Below are 18,983 nucleotides of genomic sequence, written 5' to 3'. Positions count from 1 at the left end.
TACGGCCCGACGGGGTAGCGAGGTCCACGCTCTGTCGGGTCTGCCAGGTGACATTTTGTTCGAGTCGGACGGCTCAGTATCTCTTCGTTTCCGTCCCGACTTCCTGGCCAAGAATCAGGCTCCGGGGCAGGCCTCTCCGTTGGTTCGCGTCAAGGCCTTGACCAACGCGTTGGCTCCGGATGACCCTGATTCGGTCAACTGTCCAGTTAGGGCCTTACGTCTGTATTTGGCTCGGACTCAGCCGGTTCGTTCCTCCTCACAAAAGCTATTGTTTATCTCTCTTCTCACTTCAAGGGAGAAAGACGTTTCAAGAGTTACGTTGGCCCGGTGGGTGTCGTCCCTTATTCGGCAAGCCTACAGTTGGTGTCACACAAGTGGGGGGGGGGCTCAGCCTGCCTTTCCCCTGGTCTCGGCCAGAGCCCATGAGACTAGGGCGTGGTCTTCGTCTTTGGCCGTTCTTCGCTCGCAACGGCTTGACGAGGTGCTCTCGACGGCTTACTGGCGCTCAGAAGATATTTTCATTAATTACTATCTTCGAGACGTGGCTGCACTCAGACAGGATGGATCTCGCGGTCTACCTGCCCTTATAGCAGCCGGCCAGTTCCTGTCCAGAATGTGATGGTGAGTTTGATTTATTTCTTGCCCACCGCCATGTTGATGTTATCTGCTATATATGTGATTCGGAGTAAGAATATGTAATTTAATGGAAAATTTCTAAAGTAAATTTTCATTTCATTAATATACTTACCCGAATCACATATCGAAGTCCCTCCCACCTGCCCCGCTGTTTGTTTCGGTTTTTCTCTGAGCCGGAATGAAGTAGCCACGTGCGTGGGATGGGAAGTAGCTAATGGGAGGTAACTCCCAGGGGGTAGCTCACTACCATATGCTAGTTCCAGCTTTTTTGGTGTGGGGTTGCTTCCCTTTAATTACTTTAAAGATGGGTAGCGCTTTCAGTACCTTAGCATACCAGACGGTGTCAACTGCTATATATGTGATTCGGGTAAGTATATTAATGAAATGAAAATTTACTTTAGAAATTTTCCAGTAATGAGATTCTTTGTGTAATTGATGTACTTTGTACTGCACTGTATTTCTGATGGTTTTCATTGTTTTTGTAAATCAATAGTAATACCAATAGTTGAGACCAGCATAGAGGACTTGTGCAGTGTGCCTTTTGACCAGGGGTGGGGGGGGGAGGGGGGACTCTGACCAATACTGACTGGCCCCCTCCTCCCTGTCCCTCCTCTGAAGAACACTTACCCCCTTTTTTGTGCTAACAGAGTTCAGTAGCAACAAACTGATTCACTTGTTAAACAGTATATGGTATTAACAATTAACCTATTGTAGTTCTGTCAAACTTGAATTAGAAGCAGGATGTTCTTCTTGTTTTGCTATGCAATTTACTTTTGTGTTCTTTTCATGTGAAATACTTACCCTTTTTTCTGATAATTTGTCTTTGACTTTGAAAGAGTCTTGTAGCTAGTTTATTGTTCCTGAATCTTACATGTAATAATGTGGGGACAGTTTTGAGGGGTGAAATGTTTTGACATAATTAAAAATGTGGTGAACTCCTATTTCTAAAATATTTAATTATGCCTGGAAAGAGACAGAGAGAGAATGCAGTCACTAGATGGGAGAAGAATTGTCACACCTTTCCCTTCGGTACAGAAATACTTGATTGTTAACTATTTTTCATGTGTTTTTCAATGTTCATGTGGTAATTGTATTTCTGTGTTTGTTGCTAATTTCTAAATTGAATGTTTTCCAGTAGTATTTCTGTTGCTGACGAAATAACATCAGTGTGTGTTACTTTTGTGTTACAGGACTACATGTCTAAAGCCCGTGACATGGAGAGGGAACTACGGAACTTGAAGATTGAGAAGACACGAGCAGAGGCCTTGCTAGAGGTAATCTTTCGTAGTTCTACGGTGGAACCCCCCTTTTAGAAGCACTCAATTTAAGACTTCCCATTTTGTAAGACCTTGATTTTTCAGATGTTTTTGTTCATAACCTCTGTTAATTTACCTCCATTTTATGACTATATTTTCAGACCTGATTTTCTCAGATTTTTTGGAGGTCTTTAAAAGAGGATTCCACTGTTTAACATAAGCCATGTGCAAAAGAAGACAGAAACTTAATGCTTGCCAAGTATGTTTTGTGCAAACTTCTTTCAATGCACTTATTTCAATCGTACAGTTAAAAGTTTCCATTAAGATCTGATGGCATCAGTTCTTTTAGAGGGAGTTTGTAAAATATTATGTTATTCATTCAATACAATATTCTTTCTCTTGAAGTTGAAGTTTTGTTTATAAGACCAACAGTGTATTAGTCCTGTCATAAGATAAATCCATACTCTCAGTCTTAGCGTTTCTGAGTTTGGTGCCTTTGTTGACAAGGTTTGCAGAAAAGGATGTTTAAATAAGTGACTGTAGGAAAAGTTGTTAGCAGTTCACCCTGGTCATCCACAAGGGAAAGGCAGTGATCGCTATATAAGTGCGTGTGTTTTCCTAAACTCACATGACCTCAAGCCAAACCCATGTGACCTCGGTCAAAACACATTGTCAGCATTCACTGCAGGCCAGCTACCATTGTCACAACGAATCATGAACTCTCATGAGTATATTTTTGAAAGAAAAGGGTATCATGTTAAGTGCACGCTGCATACCATACACATCAGACTTAGTTGTTCGTCGCGAGCGTGATACTTGTTTCACCTTGCTTTGAAAAGCTTGCATCAGTAAAAGTGCATGCTTTTACTCTGTCACAACTCTTGAAAATCCTGACAGATTTATTTCCGAACATCGTCTTGTTTACCTTACAACTCCAAACGTTCTGTATCATCCTGTGAATTTTGCAGGACTTGCAATCTCGGTTGACGCGTCAGGAAGAGACCACCTCACAGCTGCGTGATGAGAGCGCCAACCTGAACCACGACATAGACAAGCTCATTACCGTCATCAGCGTGGCCAGATCCTCAGGGCGATGGGAGGTAAAGTAGCCATACATGAATGCCTGTATGGATTGGTGTGCTTGTGCATGCATGTACAGTATAGTGTGCGCGCATAGCCCACACACAGATACAGGAACACATATAAACACAGACACATACATGCGTGTACTTGCACACATGCATGTAACTGTAAGTCATTTCCATAAGAGGGTTTGTGTGCAGGCACGCACATGCACACACAGAATGTTAATTTGCACTGTATACTTTTTCATAATCATACTTTGCAGTCATTGTTATATTATCTTTCTCCTTCTACTTCTCTTCATCCTTTTCATTACTGTGATTGAGCAAACGACCCTTGAATTTGTAAAACTCGTTCACTTGCCTAAACTCTTGGTTCACCATGTGGCTTCTTTGTGTCCTATGTTGGTTTCAGTGTCCAATGCAACAAATTGAGAATTCTGTTTGCTTTTTCAGATTGACAATATCCGGTTCCGTGAGCTGAGCGTTGACCAGGTGTTCGGATCCTTGCACGACACCTACAGCAAACTGTAAGCTTGGCTTCCAGATCACAACTCTTGTTCCTCTTCTGGGTTTTTAGTTTTGTAGATACTCCTTCAGAGGTCATAACATTCAAAGTAAGATTATAAAAACTGTGGATGGCAAAACAATTCCTGAGTATAGGTTGAGAAAAAATTTTTGTGGAGATTTTCACAGATTATTTTCTCATCATTTTTAGCATTTTCTTTTAGAGTGAAATTGTCTGTCTCTATGGTATTATTGAACATTGCCAAGATTTTATGTACATGTATTTATATTTTTCATTAAACTTTGAATAATCTGTTTGTATTAGTCGTTACTTGTGCACAATGCTTTGGCGTAACAGTCAACATTTCTCAATTGAATATTTGTTCCTTATCCCCACAGGCATACATCCAGCAGTGAGTCACAGTTACAAGAGCTGCACAGTCAGCTGCGTCGCCGTGACAACAGGATTGACGCCTTGGAGCAGGAGCTGGGTCTCCTCCGTGTGGATCAGGTATTAAAGCTGATTGTGGACTTTGTGTTTGGAAGTGTGGTTTTACTTTCAGTTAACATAATATATCATCCTGTGGTATTGTGTGTTTCCTTTTGATTTCACGACTGTCATTTTGCAGAGAAAATTAGTAATGTAGGGAAACTAAATATTATTATAAAATGGTATTCAAAGTGGTTTTTTAAATGTTTATATTAGATGTTCTAAGAAGTAAGATAGACATAAGGAAAGCACTTAAAAGGATAGACAAATAAGGAAGCAGTTCAAAACGTTTATTCATTTAATTTTAGCATCATACAGCACAGAAGAATATGCTGTACAAATGTGCTTGGTTTCACAAGTCACATGTATATGTTAGTGTTACTCTATATTTTGGGTTGATCTTGGTATGTTACTTACCCAGACACTTCCATTATTTGCAGGACCGAGGCCATGGGGATGCAGGTGATTTCTCTGCCAGCCGTCTCAAGTCAGATCTGCGAAAGATGGAGCAGCGTGCAGAGGACCTTCAGTATGAGGTGCGTATGGTAGCACTGTACTGGTGTCAGAACTGGCATTGGTAACAGGTCTCAGAGTTTATCTTTGTACAATGGTACCTGTGGTGTACCTGTGAGATTAAAATTAAGTTTTTGTTATCAAATAACCGAAGGGAAGTAATCGCTCTTTATGCATACGACATGTGTAATGGAGTGAGCGAGAGTTGTACGGAACCTTTCTCCTGGCACCTGAGAGAATAACAAGCATTGAAATGAACAAGTGACTTTTGTTTTTGGCAGTTAGAAATATGTGTCAGTGTTTTGAAGACCACTGATACCAAAGGACATCTGTGGGTATTGAACAAAAACTTATAAAACCATAATAGTATTTAAAAGTTTGCAGTGTTTCTTCTTGCTGTAACTGTTCACTCGATTGTCTGTGGGATAGATGCAGAACCGAGACCGGAAGATATCGACGCTGCAGATGCAGGTGAACGACCTGAACAAGGAGCTGGCCGTGAAGGAGGCAGAGAACAACAACCAGACACAGACCATCAAGATGCTGCAGGACAAGCATCGCTCTGTGGCTGGAGACGTAGGGGACACTTTTATTTTTTAAACATTTTAATTGGTTATGACCATTTTAAACAGCATAGCAACAACAACAACAACAACAACAACAAATCAAAATAAATAACAAAATTAATAAATAGATAATGAACAAACAAACAAACAAACAAAGCAAACATCAAAAGACATGAGCAACGGGGTGGGAGTTTGGTTGTAGGTGTTTGTAAAGTGTGTCTGAGATGCTGACTGATTCTTAGAGGAGCAAATAAATAATGGAGCATGAGAAAGTTGCCATGCCAATATGTCACGTCCAGGTTGGTAGGATGTTGTGGTTTTGTTGTAGACAGATCTGCGTTTGAAAGAAAAGGGAGTCCAGAAATGTTCACTGCATGAAAGGAAGAATGCTTTGAAGAAAAGTACCAGGCATGGGAAAAAAATGTTCAATGAATGATTGAGGAAATTAAATACTGAGAAAAAGAGGTTTGCTGATGTCATTTTCTTAGAATGAAATACGGTATGTAAAAACAAAGCCCTTACTATCACCCTGTGATTTCCTGTGGAACCTGATTTTGTGTCTGGTAGTAAATCAATACTAAACAAAGCAGTTATTGTTGTGGTGATCACTAGTTGTATTGTCTTGAGCAAAATGCTGGGATAGGATTAGGCAACCAAAAAAAAAGTCTGTTTACGGTATCCCGACCGACCCTATTTTTTCGCGCGACCATAGACTTTTTTTTTGGCATTTGGGGGGGGGGGGGGGGGGAAACAATTAAAAAAAAAAAAAAAGTCTGTTTTTTGGCAAAATAACTTAAAAATATGGTTATTTGGGGAAAAAAAGAAAAAAAATTAAAATCCCGGCCTACCGACCCTATTTTTTTTATACCTATGTTACCGTAAACAGACTATTTTTTTTTTTTGCCTTAGAGCAGTGCCATCATGAGGTGTATTGTATGGCTGTTTCAGTGGAGGAGAATACCATATTATGATGACTTTGTGGTGAGGAGGGTTATGCAGTGTGCTTGTGCTGTTCACTTTCACTCTGTGTTTGTCTTTACGCTCAGCACCCCTGTGTGTGTACACCTTGACGGGGAAATTGTGGTGGGGGTGTGGGGAGGAATTAGGAGAGAATGTGACCAGTTCCAATTTTTTTGACAAGATGTAGATATTTTGAATGGCCTTCTGTACTGTGTGTTTTTAATTGTCTGTATGTACGTTTGTAGTTTTTGCCCTCTGTATCACTCTGCATGTGCTTGTGCAAACACATATGCACACACGTGTGCTAATGCAAATAGACACACATGTGCACACACACTGTCATAGAGAGAGAGAAGAAGATTATAAACAAATATTGTTGGTGTATGGAAGGGGAATTGGAATTAAGCACTCAAACGTCTGTTTTATCTGATAATTAAGGGCTCCACATTTTGTTTGTGATTAACGATTACATTCAAACAGAAAGGTATTCTCTTTCTCTAATTCTCTTTCTGTACCCCCTATGTTTTTGTCCCTTGTGTCCCTATGCACCCACATCCCCCCCCCCCCCCCCCTGCCCCTCCCCATTGCATTTGTGCATGTGTTGTGAGTTTGTTGTGGTCAAAGTGCTGGGTTGCAAGAATCGGTAAAAGGGGCAAAGGAGTTTGATTCTGAGCTGCAGCTGTCTTCAGAACTGCTGTACCAGTTAGAACCTGTTTTGTTCCTGACTGTATTTAGTTATGTATGTGTTTGTTTGTTTGTGTTTGTGTGTGTGTGCTTTTTGGTGGTTTTTTTTTTTTGGGGGGGGGGGGGGGGGATGTCATGTTTACATTGCCTTTTCTTGTGTTTTGGTTGTGATAGGTGTTTGATAAAATTAAATACAAACTCTTTGATGTTGTTGATTTAGATAACTGAGATAGATGCAGTGGCTTTTGTTAAAGAGGTTGAATTGAATATATATTTACAAAATACAATGAAACATTGTCGAGGTATTTTTTCTGGTTTAAACCACAGTCTGCACCTATTAACTCCTGATAGTATGTGGTTTTAAATGTGTCCGGATACAGAATGCTGACTTTTGGTCAAGAGTTAATTGAATTTTGTCCCTTATCTTTCTTCTCTTTCTTTTTCTTCAGGCCGGCAAGTCAGAAGATGTGATTCGCCAGTTGAAGGCAGAGCTAGCAACCATCAGAGACCAGCATTCTCAGTCTGTACATGATGTGAGTTAATCAATCCTGTCATTATAAAACCTTCCAAAGACCTTGCTGTCTTGTAAGAGTTCTCTTCATGCATCAGTGCATTGAATTCACTTTTGGCCTGTTTCTGAATTGTATGTCGATATCAAATTGGACTGTCGATACGTGTAAATCTGGACTGTAGTTTTTGACTTTCACTTTTATCAGCAGAAAGACATCTGTGGTGACAAGTGTGTGCCACATATTGTCTGACAGCTTTTACTTTGTTCCTGTTGTGTTAAGCACACATGGCAAATTTAAAAGGAACTTTTGAGAACAATTTGTTTTTTACTTCTGGTGGAGATAACATTGACTACGTTTTGTTTCCTGCGGAGACAAAATAGTACTTATCTACAGATGACAATTCCTACAATTAAGATACTGATATTGTGGCAGTATGTGCCCCCATTTTTGAATCATTGTCACATGTATGCATAGGAGAGCTGAGTATGAGCACCTGAATATGTTCTCATTGTGATTTAACAATTACTTTGCGGAGTGTAAGATTTTTTTTCATGCTTTGAAAACTGAAAGGCATGTGCATGTACCTTTTATGTTGAACATATTTAAACGCATAGACTTTTGCCATCTGTGTAATTTTCAACAATTGTGTTTGCAGGTATCTCATTATGAACGGAGAATCAGCACTCTTGACTCGGAGCTCAGGGAGTCCAAGGATCAGCGAAGGAAAGCTTTAGATGAGGTAACATTTGCTCTTCGTGGAGCATTCTGAAACTGATTTATGTTACTTGAGTATTCTTTAAATAACTTTGGGGATTCAGCAGAAAACTGTCCCAATACTCTGTGCATGAAGTGTGAATATATATGTAATGCACTCACTCTCGAGAGAATGAGGAGGAACACAGCAGCGACTTCTGTGTGTGAGAATGCTTGCATTAGTGTGATACAAATTTTGTATATTGAATTATTTTCTAAATCAATGTGGTCGTTGTCATCATCATCATCATCATCATCTTCATCATCATTGTCACAATCATCTCCATTGTCCTCCTGATCATCAATAATATCTCTATTGTTCTCCTCACTGTTTTCCTCCTCTTCCAGCCATCTGTGAAAGTAGCAGTATGAGTTTGTCAGTCAAACAAGAAAATGTAAATCTGTTCTGTTTGTTTACTAGATTGGAGCTCTGCAAGAGAGGCTTCGGGGGGGTCAGCTGTCCACACATGATCATCACGAGATCCTCAAGTCAGAGCTGCGTCGGCGTGACGAGACCATACAGAACTTGAGACGTGATGTCCTCAACTTACAGGAGAAGAGGGACGCTGCTGTGGCTGAGGTATATAGTTGTTTTTTATGACGTTATTGAGATGTTGCTACAATTCATTATTACAGCGGAGAATGATTTTTTGAATTCAAGTGTTTCTTGACGGTTCTTTGGGATACTCTTCCCCTGTGGATAGAAGATGGGTTGTTGACAGTGGCTTCGGAGTTTGAGTCTGCTCAGGCTATTTAGACCCATCTCACGTTTTATGACAATTTACAGTTCAGTTACCTGCAGGTTTAGTATGTGTGATTGCTGAGGTCTCCTAGTCATACAAGTGTTACTGTTTCGTTACAAATGCTTTATGACTGTGTCAATGTTTAGCCTGCTGACATTTTGCTTTGATTATTTCTTGACAGATTTAATTTGCTGGTTTTTGTTTGCTGCTTTTATAAATGCTTTCCCTCACCCTAAGAAATTTAAAGCGGCTTTGTTAACTTTTAATGTGATATTGTTTGACATATTGATTTAACCCTTCAGAGTATATTTTGATTTATTACCAATTTTAACCAGATCAGTAAATAATTAAGACATTTCTTAGCAACATTTCTAACCAACTTTGAAGAAGTTTGTTTGTTCGTTCATGGGCTGAAACTCCCACGTTCACTCATGCTTTTACGTGTATGACCGTTTTTACTCCGCCATTCAGGCAGCCATACGCCGCTTTCGGAGGAAAACTTTGAAGAAGTTAGTTGCAGGCCTTGACTGTCAAGTATACTTCATTCATGCGCCGATTTGTAACACAAACAGATTTCTTTGGAGATAAGCCCCTTATGTTACAGTGGTACCTAAGATGTGAAGCCCGTCTCTGTGAGGACACCTCCCATTTAAGGACGCTTTCTGTAGCCCCTTGGTTAATTATCTTGACTTAACTTTAATGTACCTGTCATGACAGTCAACCTGCATCATAGTGTCAGGGACATTTTCCAGAAGGATGACCTTTCATCACAGTTACCATTTTAATGTTTGTGAATGTTTTGTAATGTTGCTTAGTATGATTAGAATAAATATGTGATATGTGTAGTTTGTGTGAGGAGAACAAATGCGCTACAGATCAGACCTGTTTGACATGTTTTCACTAGTCGGATCAACAGACGAAAAAAGCGGGTATTGCAGAAGAACAGGCGAAAAGGGCAAAGGAGGAGGTAACGTCTAGGGTGGTGATGCTCTCCGCGGTCACTCTAGTTCACTAACTTAATGCATGCCATCGCACTTGTTCATGTGTGCTTGTTGTGGTAACCTTATTTTGCACTGTTAGTGTTGTTGTTTGGTTTGGTTCACTGTGTGCCATTAACTTTCACATCAGGCGCATTAGTAGCTGATTTGAAGTGTTCATGGTTTAGTCGTTAGATCATATTGTATCTGTAGACAAAAGACATTTTTTTAAATCACAAGATTTTGTTCCTGCTCCGGATAGCTTATGTTTTTGATAATGCTAATGAAGCATTGTGATTTCAGAGAACAACTGATTTATTCAAATATGGAGAATAATTACGTACAAAACGGTGTGAGAGGGTGGAAAATACCTTGATTTTATCAGTTCAAATTAACTGGAAAATGTGGAGATCACTGATTTCAGACAAATATTGTTGTGATTGTTAAGACATTGCAGAGACATCAGCAGTGCACAGAAATTTGTGCTGATTCTAGTCTGTGTTCATTTTTATGTCTAATGCTTGAGATAATATTTGTTAAGAACAGATAACAGACTGGTTTGATATTAAATATTGTTTTTGGATTGCAAAGTTGTTTTGGTTTATTTTTCTAATGTTGTCATTTTGTCAGTAGATACATCTAATTTCTGTTTAAAAATAACTTTTTCATTACAGCATCCTATTTCTGTTTATGTGGTTTTCTTCTTTTTTTTAATCTGATACATGTGCTTATTCCATTACAGTCATTGGGAGTGAATAGTTTCATTGAATACATGTTGTAATTTTGAGGTAAAGGTGTTTCTGGTGAAATATCTTGCAAAGAATTGGTTGCCAATATTCAAACCTTTAGACCTCCATTCCCTCCCTAATTCTCCCTTCCTTCCTCCTGCCACCGGCTCCTCCCTCCCCCCCCCCTCCAAATCCCCCCCCCCCCCTCCAAATCCCCCCCCCCCACCCCCACACCTCCCCCTCACCCTCTCTGTCCCTTGTTTGCAGTGGTTCCCTAATCTAGCACATCTTCATATTGTAGAAGTAAAATGTTTGGTTTGATTTTAGTAGTGAAGTCAATTTCACGAGTAGCACTTGCCAATGAAACAAATGGTGTCGTCTACTGATGTCTGTACTGTGTGTGTATGTGGGTGTGCATTTCGCAAAAAGAGGCACATGCAGTTCACTCGCACTTTGTTTGTTGGTAGATTTGAGAGAAAAAGTGTGATTCTGTTCAGGGGAAGTTCATGGCAAAAGGAAGGTTTCCTTCATGCTGTCTGATTGATGGGGGATTTTACTTGTTTGTCCTGTTTCTACTATTTTTGGTTTTACTTTGCAATGTATTTTTGATCAGAGGGTTTGCTTATTACCTTGTGTCACAGGTTTCCTTTTTACATTTAGTCAAGTTTTGACTAAATGTTTTAACATAAAGGGGGAATCGAGACGAGGCTCGTGGTGTGTGTGTGTGTGTGTGTATGTGTGTAGTGTCTGTGCGTATGTGTGTGCAGAGCGATTCAGAGTAAACTACTGGACCGATCTTTACGAAATTTGACATGAGAGTTCCTGGGAATGATATCCCCGGAGTTATTTTTCATTTTTTCGATAAATACTTTTGATGACGTCATATCCGGCTTAATTTTTTTTTAATATAAAACGATCCAAATTTACGTTCATCTTATTCTGCATCATTTCCTGATTCAAAAAACATGTAAATATGTTATATTTGGATTAGAAACAAGCTCTAAAAATTAAAAATATAAAAATTATGATCAAAATTAAAATTTCCGAAATCGATTTAAAAACAATTTCATCTTATTCCTTGTTGGTTCCTGATTCCAAAAACATATAGATATGATATGTTTGGATTAAAAACACGCTCAGAAAGTTAAAACGAAGAGAGGTACAGAAAAGCGTGCTATGCAGCACAGCGAAACCACTACCGCGCTGAACAGGCTCATCAGTTTCACTCCGTTTTGCACAAGCGGCGGACTACGGTCATTGTGAAAAAATGCAGTGCGTTCAGTTTCATTCTGTGAGTTCCACAGCTTGACTAAATGTAGTAATTTCGCCTTACGCGACTTGTTATTCTTTTGATTGTTTGTTTTGGGTTTTGTGGTCACTTTCACTGAAAAGGGGCTTGCACAATTATTTTGTTTTGCTAGTGTTGGGATCATGCCTTGATTTTGGTAAATTACTTGTTTTTGAGGGTTGTAGTTTTGTTTTCTGTTGGTGACGGATCAGTATTCTGTGACATGCATGCAAACAATGAGATTCTATAAAGACACCTATATAATTTGTATGATAAAAAAAAAGTTGCTTGCTCTACTCTCCAGTTCTCTCACAAAAGCAGAAGAGGTTTGAATTAGTCAGATTTAGTCACATGCAGTTTTCAGGGGAGAAGGGATAAATGAGAAAGAATGTGTCTCATATTTAAGCTTATGTACAGAAAACTCAAACAGACAAGAAGAATCTCTTTTTTCCCTTTGCACTTAATTTTTTTGAGAGAAAAAACCACAATGCAGATGAAAACAGCTAGGAAAGCTGGGTAAGCTTATAAATGAACACTATCCACCTTTCACATGTGGGCAGTTAGTTGCCACACGAGTTTTATGTGAAGCAGAGTTAAAGTGAGATTGCCTTGTGTTGTTTGAACAGCTTCAGAGGCTGGAGACCAAACTGAAGGCCCAGGAGGATGAGATCTTACACCTCCGTGCACAGCTGGAAGATGCTGATACTGAGGTACGCGTGCAGAATTTTTGTAACATGATTTTTTGTTGTTGTCAACACGGAACCTTTCTTTCAAAACCTCAAACATTTGAGAAAATGAGGCCTTGAAAGGAGGAAATGGAAGTAAATTTACAGAAATAATGAGTAGACGGTTTGTAAAGGCAAGCAGGTCCTCTGATAGGGGAAGTCTGACATCGCGCGGGGGCCTTAAAAAAAAAACGCGGGTTAGGGGGAAGAATTTACCCGATGCTCCCCAGCATGTCGTAAGAGGCGACTAACGGATTCTGTTTCTCCTTTTACCCTTGTTAAGTGGTTCTTGTATAGAATATAGTCAATTTTTGTAAAGATTTTAGTCAAGCAGTATGTAAGAAATGTTAAGTCCTTTGTACTGGAAACTTGCATTCTCCCAGTAAGGTAATATATTGTACTACGTTGCAAGCCCCTGGAGCAAATTTTTGATTAGTGCTTTTGTGAACAAGAAACAATTGACAAGTGGCTCTATCCCATCTCCCCCCTTTCCCCGTCGCGATATAACCTTGAATGGTTGAAAACGACGTTAAACACCAAATAAAAAAAGAAAGGGGGCCTTAAAAAGGGGGATCAACTGCATGTCAAATGGAGAAGATCGAGTTCTGTGATCAGTCTCTCAATCAGTGAGCTGTTATACCTGCATCAGACTCGTTTCAACCAAATCTTCTGATGTATGTTTGAAAGCTACTACATGTAGTACTATGTGGTATTTTATATTTGCTAAAGTTGTGATAAAGCTCAGAATTAACAGGAGTGGTGGTTTGTATTGCGTTCGTTTTAACTGAAAGACAGCGGATATTTGGCCCCTCACACTTGCTGTGTTTAAATCAAAATAACATATTATTACCTTTGATTCCATAAAACTGATCTTTTTCTCTGAAAAATAGATACAGATGTAATTCTTCACAGCTCAGGCATAAGATTTACAAAACTCCAGAGGTGATTTCTTAAGGTCCTCAAATTGCACCAGATTGCATTCTATTTTCAAAAATTGTCCAAGGGTGGATGGGGAATCGAGGGTATGCTTTCTGGCTTTTCAACAGTTTCATGATATATAGAATCATGCCTGTTAAACTGTTTATTTGAATGCTTGCGATGATCTTTTCAGCTGAAGAGCAGTCGAGGCAAGGTGGTGCGTCTGGAGGGAGAGCTCAACACTCTGCGAAGCCAGTGCTCTGAAGCCCAGACACAGGTGAACATTTCTCCACTTATAGGTTTCTTTTTCTAAATTATCACAGCAGACTCTGGCAGATTTGCTGCATTTTAGTCAGTTGTGTGTGCAAATTAGGCTGAGTCATGGTTTTGGGAAATTATTTTGCACGGGCTAGCTGTTGAGATAGTCTCAAAGCTTGATGGCTGGAATGGGTAGAATCGGCTTGCAGTTTTTGTTTAGAACTCTTTATCCACACGCCATTGTTCAGCTGCCTATAGTGGGTGTGATAGCTTTAACGCAGATACCATTTTAGATTTTGTATTGAAAAAGAGAAGAAAAATAAAACATAGAATAATTAAGAGCATATTACTGGTGGGCAAATGTAAATTAAAGATGCTTGTTGTTGCCCCTATGCTTGGGAAAAAAAGGGGGGAGGGGGTGGGTTTTGCTCGTATCAACTAAACTTGATTGTATGTTCAGTTCACAGAAATTAATGAATACGAAGAAAACATATTGAAGTTATTTCACTGTGAATGCTGTGGGTTACTTCAAGACACAGTTGACCTGGTACTTTTCATGCTTGTTTTAGAATGAAACAGTTGAACAGATTTTTTAAATAAACGCCAGTGTTGTGTACATGTATATGTACTTGGTGATAGCACTGATACAGATGATATGTGAAAATGTTTAATTGAGATTTTGTTATGATTAATATTCCTGATCATTCATACCTTGCTTCTGTACTGCACACATGTGTCGCTGTGTGACAATTTTCAGTTGAAATCATTTCGTATGTGAATGTCTGTCACTTTCTGTGCACTTATGTGTGTATCTTACATTGCACATTTATTGTGAACTAGCTTTACTCTGGTTTGGGTAAAGATGCCTTCATTTTATTCCATAGTCAAAATATTAGTGCCTTATTTGCCTTTTGCTTCTGTTTGGGGCTTTGCACAGAAAACTCAAGCGGTAAGGAAAGCAGTTGACGGTAGTGTAACTTTGAGTTGACCCTGAGTTGATGATTGCAAATGTGTGTTTACTTTTGTTGCGAAATTTGCGGCATATTCACAGTAACCTGTAGAACTTCATTGTATTCTTCTTCATTTGAAAGGAGAATTTGTAGCCTTTTGCCATTTTATTTTTGTTTTACATCAACGCTTTGTATGGTTTGTTCGAACTTTGCAAATGTGTTCTTAGAATTGCTGTGGTTTTGCTGTGTGGTCATATTTTGGCTGATGGGGTCTATGTCGACCAAAAGAGTGGGATTCCCTGTAGGTGGAGTTCCTGTAGGGGGATTCCCTGTATACAGGGATTCCCACAGGGTGGAGTTTTTCATTAAAACTTGCAAACCATACTCGAATTTCTAAGAAATATCAAAAAAGATCGAGAAACATCAAATTCTACCGATGTCGCTAAGCATCACATGACTTTCAGCAATATCAGCGAAACACTACAGGACCTAGACCCTGTGGTATTCCCTGTATACAGGGAATCCCCCTACAGGAATTCCACCTACAGGGAATCCCACTCTTTTGGTCGACATAGACCCCATCAGCCATATTTTGTCATTAAAGTTGTTCATTATTTTGTTTTAATTTTGTACGGTGCTGCTGTACAACATGAAACAGCAGGTGCTATATATTCCTTGAAACAGAACGTGTCACGAGATTTCAGTATTCAGGAGATGTCAGATTTATTAGGTGCCAAAGTGTTTTTAATGGAATGAAATTCTTTTGATACATTCCTTATATAAACAATTCTTCAGATTATTTGTCAAGCAAAATGAAATGTTTGACTTATTTTTTCATTGTACTGCATTGGATGGATCTTCATGGTTAATTTACCAAAAGCTTTGCACCTGCTGTTTTGATATTTCAGTTATTTTTTCATTATTTTGTGTTTGCTTCATTTTGTTTGGTGTTGCTTTGTTTGACTTTCTTACTAACCCTCCACAACTTTCACCGCGAAATGGACCCAGGAAAGTGTCATCCATTCACTTCATCTTGGGAATTGTGCCATTGTGTTCACCTGTACCCACTCACCTGTAACCACCTAAATTAATTAAGGTAGCCCTAACCGTACTGATGTGTGGAAATTAAACTGTGTCCACTTCTCAGGTGTCCAAACTTACCAACAGTCTCCAGCGCCTTCAGTTATCCTCCAAAGACACGCGTGACTTGCTCTCTACTGAGGTAGGTTCCTGTGTCCAGGTGGAAATGCAGGTGTACTTGTTCCTTACTTCAGGGGGCCTATCTTTTATGAAGTTGGGGGGGGGGGGGGAGGGGGGAGAGAAGGAGTGGGGATGTAACGCCCCTCTGACCCTCTGATTACAGACTGCCTCCCAATAAAGGACACCTTCTGTTACCAATACAATTACTTGTCCTGAAAGAGTACCTGCAATGTAAGGACACAGTGTGCTGGTCCTAGGGGAGTCCTTTTTATCACAGTTACCGCTGTATTTCGATTTTTTTCCGGAGGTTTGGAAAAGATCCTGGTCACAAATCATACGGGGTACTTTCAGGAGGAAAAAAAGACACAGATTACAGTTCAGCGGTAAAGATTTTTTCACGGTAGAGGTATAAACGAGTCAGTATCTGTCGATATTGTTAAACTCTTTCTGTTCTTCATCATTCATGTCTGTGTGACAATTTTTGTCTTAGCTAAATGATAATGTCTAATGTAGTTTTTGATTTTCCACAAATCGTTCAGATGAATTTTCTCCAAGGAACTAAACTTACAAGACATTTTTTGTGAAACAGTTAATGCATAGAGATTGCATCAGGAAGCAGTCATCCACTGTCAGTGACATTCACTATGAATCAGAGTCCTCCAGTTTTTATTACACAGGTTCTTTTCCCGTGTGTGTTAAATGGTAAACTAAAAATAAATAAATGCGTGAAAACTTCACCAGCTAATTCTCATGTGTCTGGAATGTTATTTTAGATAATGTAACTCATACAGTGATTAACTAATGATAAGTACATGTGGTAAATAAATACCTGATGGACATATGAAACTTACTTTAAATTGCCCCAGGCACTTGAAATTTGTGAAAATTCAAGCCATCAAACACATTTAACAACTACTATGTTCTTGTTGCAGTGTGTACTAAGTCATTTTTCAGATGCATGTGTCTTTTTTTTTTGACGTTTGGCTTGATTTATTGTTCACCTTTTTTCTTTTTTGATAAATGAGATTTGTAGTAAATTTTTCATTGCTTGCCTTTTAAAGTTTTGCTTGGTTCAATTTTGCTTTGTACCGTAAACAGCGAAAATGTGGTTTTACAGCATAGCAACTCGGCAATCAATGGGTTTGTGAAGTTACAGAACAGATTTCACGATGCACTCACATGCATGTGGTATTAAACACAAACCTCATTTGATTTTTTTATTTACTTAAAATAGAATATCTGTGACCCGCAAATGTGCTCAACTAAGGAGTCTTTGTGTAACTTGTTGCTTTTAACGGTCATTATTGCCGACATCAGCACTCAGTGTTGTTTTTCGAACAAAAGGTGGCAGAGCGTACAGACACTTTGGTCCGACTGCGTAATGAGACCCGTGACGCGGAGGAGAAGCTGCGAGATGCTGTGGCCAGTTCTCAGCACCAGGCGGAGCTTGTCAAAGAGCTACGAGAGGAACTCAGACAGGCCAAGGCCAAGGTCAGCAGATACTGTAACAGTTATGGCTTTGAACAGGGTGGACAAGGTGGACGAGATGGAAGGGGGTGGGTGAGGACTAGGCAAGGAGGATGTGTGGGTGGTGGAGAAATGTTAAGGCTGAAAATGTGTCCATCTTTTGTTTGGTGCAGTTGCATTGTCTGCTGTATTTCTGTATCTCTTACGGGTTTTTTGTCTGTTTTTTTGTTCATCTCTAGTCTTGCTTGTTAGCTGGTATTTGTAATTGCTGGTCTATCTTTGCAATTGTTGGTTAGAGCCTGCAGCATTCATGTGAGAGAGCCAGGATGTTTCATTATTTCATGGCTTTTGGTGTAGATATTCCCTGATTCTCATAAAAGCATGTGATAAAGTACACAGTGGATTATACTGGGCAGGAAACTCGTTAACCAATTTTGTGTGTGAATTTTACTGATAAAAATCTCAAAGTACTGAAAACAAAATCAATAGCCAGTTATACATGACTGGTTTTTTGACTCACATGCGAAGCAAAAGTGAGTCTATGTACTCACCCGAGTCGTCCGTCCGTCCGTCCGTCCGGAAAACTTTAACGTTGGATATTTCTTGGACACTATTCAGTCTATCAGTACCAAATTTGGCAAGATGGTGTATGATGACAAGGCCCCAAAAAACATACATAGCATCTTGACCTTGCTTCAAGGTCAAGGTCGCAGGGGCCATAAATGTTGCCTAAAAAACAGCTATTTTTCATATTTTTCCCATTTTCTCTGAAATTTTTGAGATTCAATACCTCACCTATATATGATATATAGGGCAAAGTAAGCCCCATCTTTTGATACCAGTTTGGTTTACCTTGCTTCAAGGTCAAGGTCACAGGAGCTCTTCAAAGTTGGATTGTATACATATTTTGAAGTGACCTTGACCCTGAACTATGGAAGATAACTGTTTCAAACTTAAAAATTATGTGGGGCACATGTTATGCTTTCATCATGAGACACATTCGGTCACATATGATCAAGGTCAAGGTCACTTTGACCCTTATGAAATGTGACCAAAATAAGGTAGTGAACCACTAAAAGTGACCATATCTCATGGTAGAAAGAGCCAATAAGCACCATTGTACTTCCTATGTCTTGAATTAACAGCTTTGTGTTGCATGACCTTGGATGACCTTGACCTTGGGTCAAGGTCACATGTATTTTGGTAGGAAAAATGTGTAAAGCATGTGAGTCGTATGGGCTTTGCCCTTCTTGTTATACGAATATGATGTAATCACTGTGTTTTATACTTGATTTGACTGATAGGTGTTCCACACTTCCAGAGTGGCTGTGTTTTTGTGTGTTTCCTTTTTGACTCACATGCGAAGCAAAAGTGAGTCTATGTACTCACCCGAGTCGTCCGTCCGTCCGGAAAACTTTAACGTTGGATATTTCTTGGACACTATTCAGTCTATCAGTACCAAATTTGGCAAGATGGTGTATGATGACAAGGCCCCAAAAAACATACATAGCATCTTGACCTTGCTTCAAGGTCAAGGTCGCAGGGGCCATAAATGTTGCCTAAAAAACAGCTATTTTTCACATTTTTCCCATTTTCTCTGAAGTTTTTGAGATTCAATACCTCACCTATATATGATATATAGGGCAAAGTAAGCCCCATCTTTTGATACCAGTTTGGTTTACCTTACTTTAAGGTCAAGGTCACAGGAGCTCTTCAAAGTTGGATTGTATACATATTTTGAAGTGACCTTGACCCTGAACTATGGAAGAT

General features: G+C 39.4%; 1 protein-coding gene across 7 annotated transcripts in view; it reads left to right on the top strand.

Annotated features, from left to right (window-relative positions):
- Positions 1–18,983, top strand: part of LOC138975218 (early endosome antigen 1-like) — a 144,091-nt gene that overhangs the window by 76,415 nt on the left and 48,693 nt on the right. For 4 of the 7 annotated variants that reach the window (XM_070347873.1, XM_070347903.1, XM_070347883.1 and 1 more), the window contains 14 exons: positions 1,827–1,910; positions 2,861–2,992; positions 3,431–3,504; positions 3,881–3,992; positions 4,412–4,507; positions 4,914–5,060; positions 7,144–7,227; positions 7,862–7,945; positions 8,381–8,539; positions 9,607–9,669; positions 12,322–12,405; positions 13,532–13,615; positions 15,694–15,768; positions 17,091–17,237. In XM_070347873.1, coding sequence (XP_070203974.1) covers positions 1,827–1,910; positions 2,861–2,992; positions 3,431–3,504; positions 3,881–3,992; positions 4,412–4,507; positions 4,914–5,060; positions 7,144–7,227; positions 7,862–7,945; positions 8,381–8,539; positions 9,607–9,669; positions 12,322–12,405; positions 13,532–13,615; positions 15,694–15,768; positions 17,091–17,237 — 1,425 coding nt within the window. Of the gene's footprint in view, positions 1–1,826; positions 1,911–2,860; positions 2,993–3,430; positions 3,505–3,880; positions 3,993–4,411; positions 4,508–4,913; positions 5,061–7,143; positions 7,228–7,861; positions 7,946–8,380; positions 8,540–9,606; positions 9,670–12,321; positions 12,406–13,531; positions 13,616–14,533; positions 14,546–15,693; positions 15,769–17,090; positions 17,238–18,983 lie in introns of all 7 variants that reach the window. The other 3 variants (XM_070347891.1, XM_070347887.1, XM_070347898.1) reach the window with 3 other exon arrangements.

This window comes from Littorina saxatilis, linkage group LG1 (assembly GCF_037325665.1).
Source record: "Littorina saxatilis isolate snail1 linkage group LG1, US_GU_Lsax_2.0, whole genome shotgun sequence".
Lineage (NCBI taxonomy): Eukaryota > Metazoa > Mollusca > Gastropoda > Littorinimorpha > Littorinidae > Littorina > Littorina saxatilis.
Note: the sequence above shows the minus strand (reverse complement) of the source record. Positions and strands in the feature narration are given on the sequence as shown.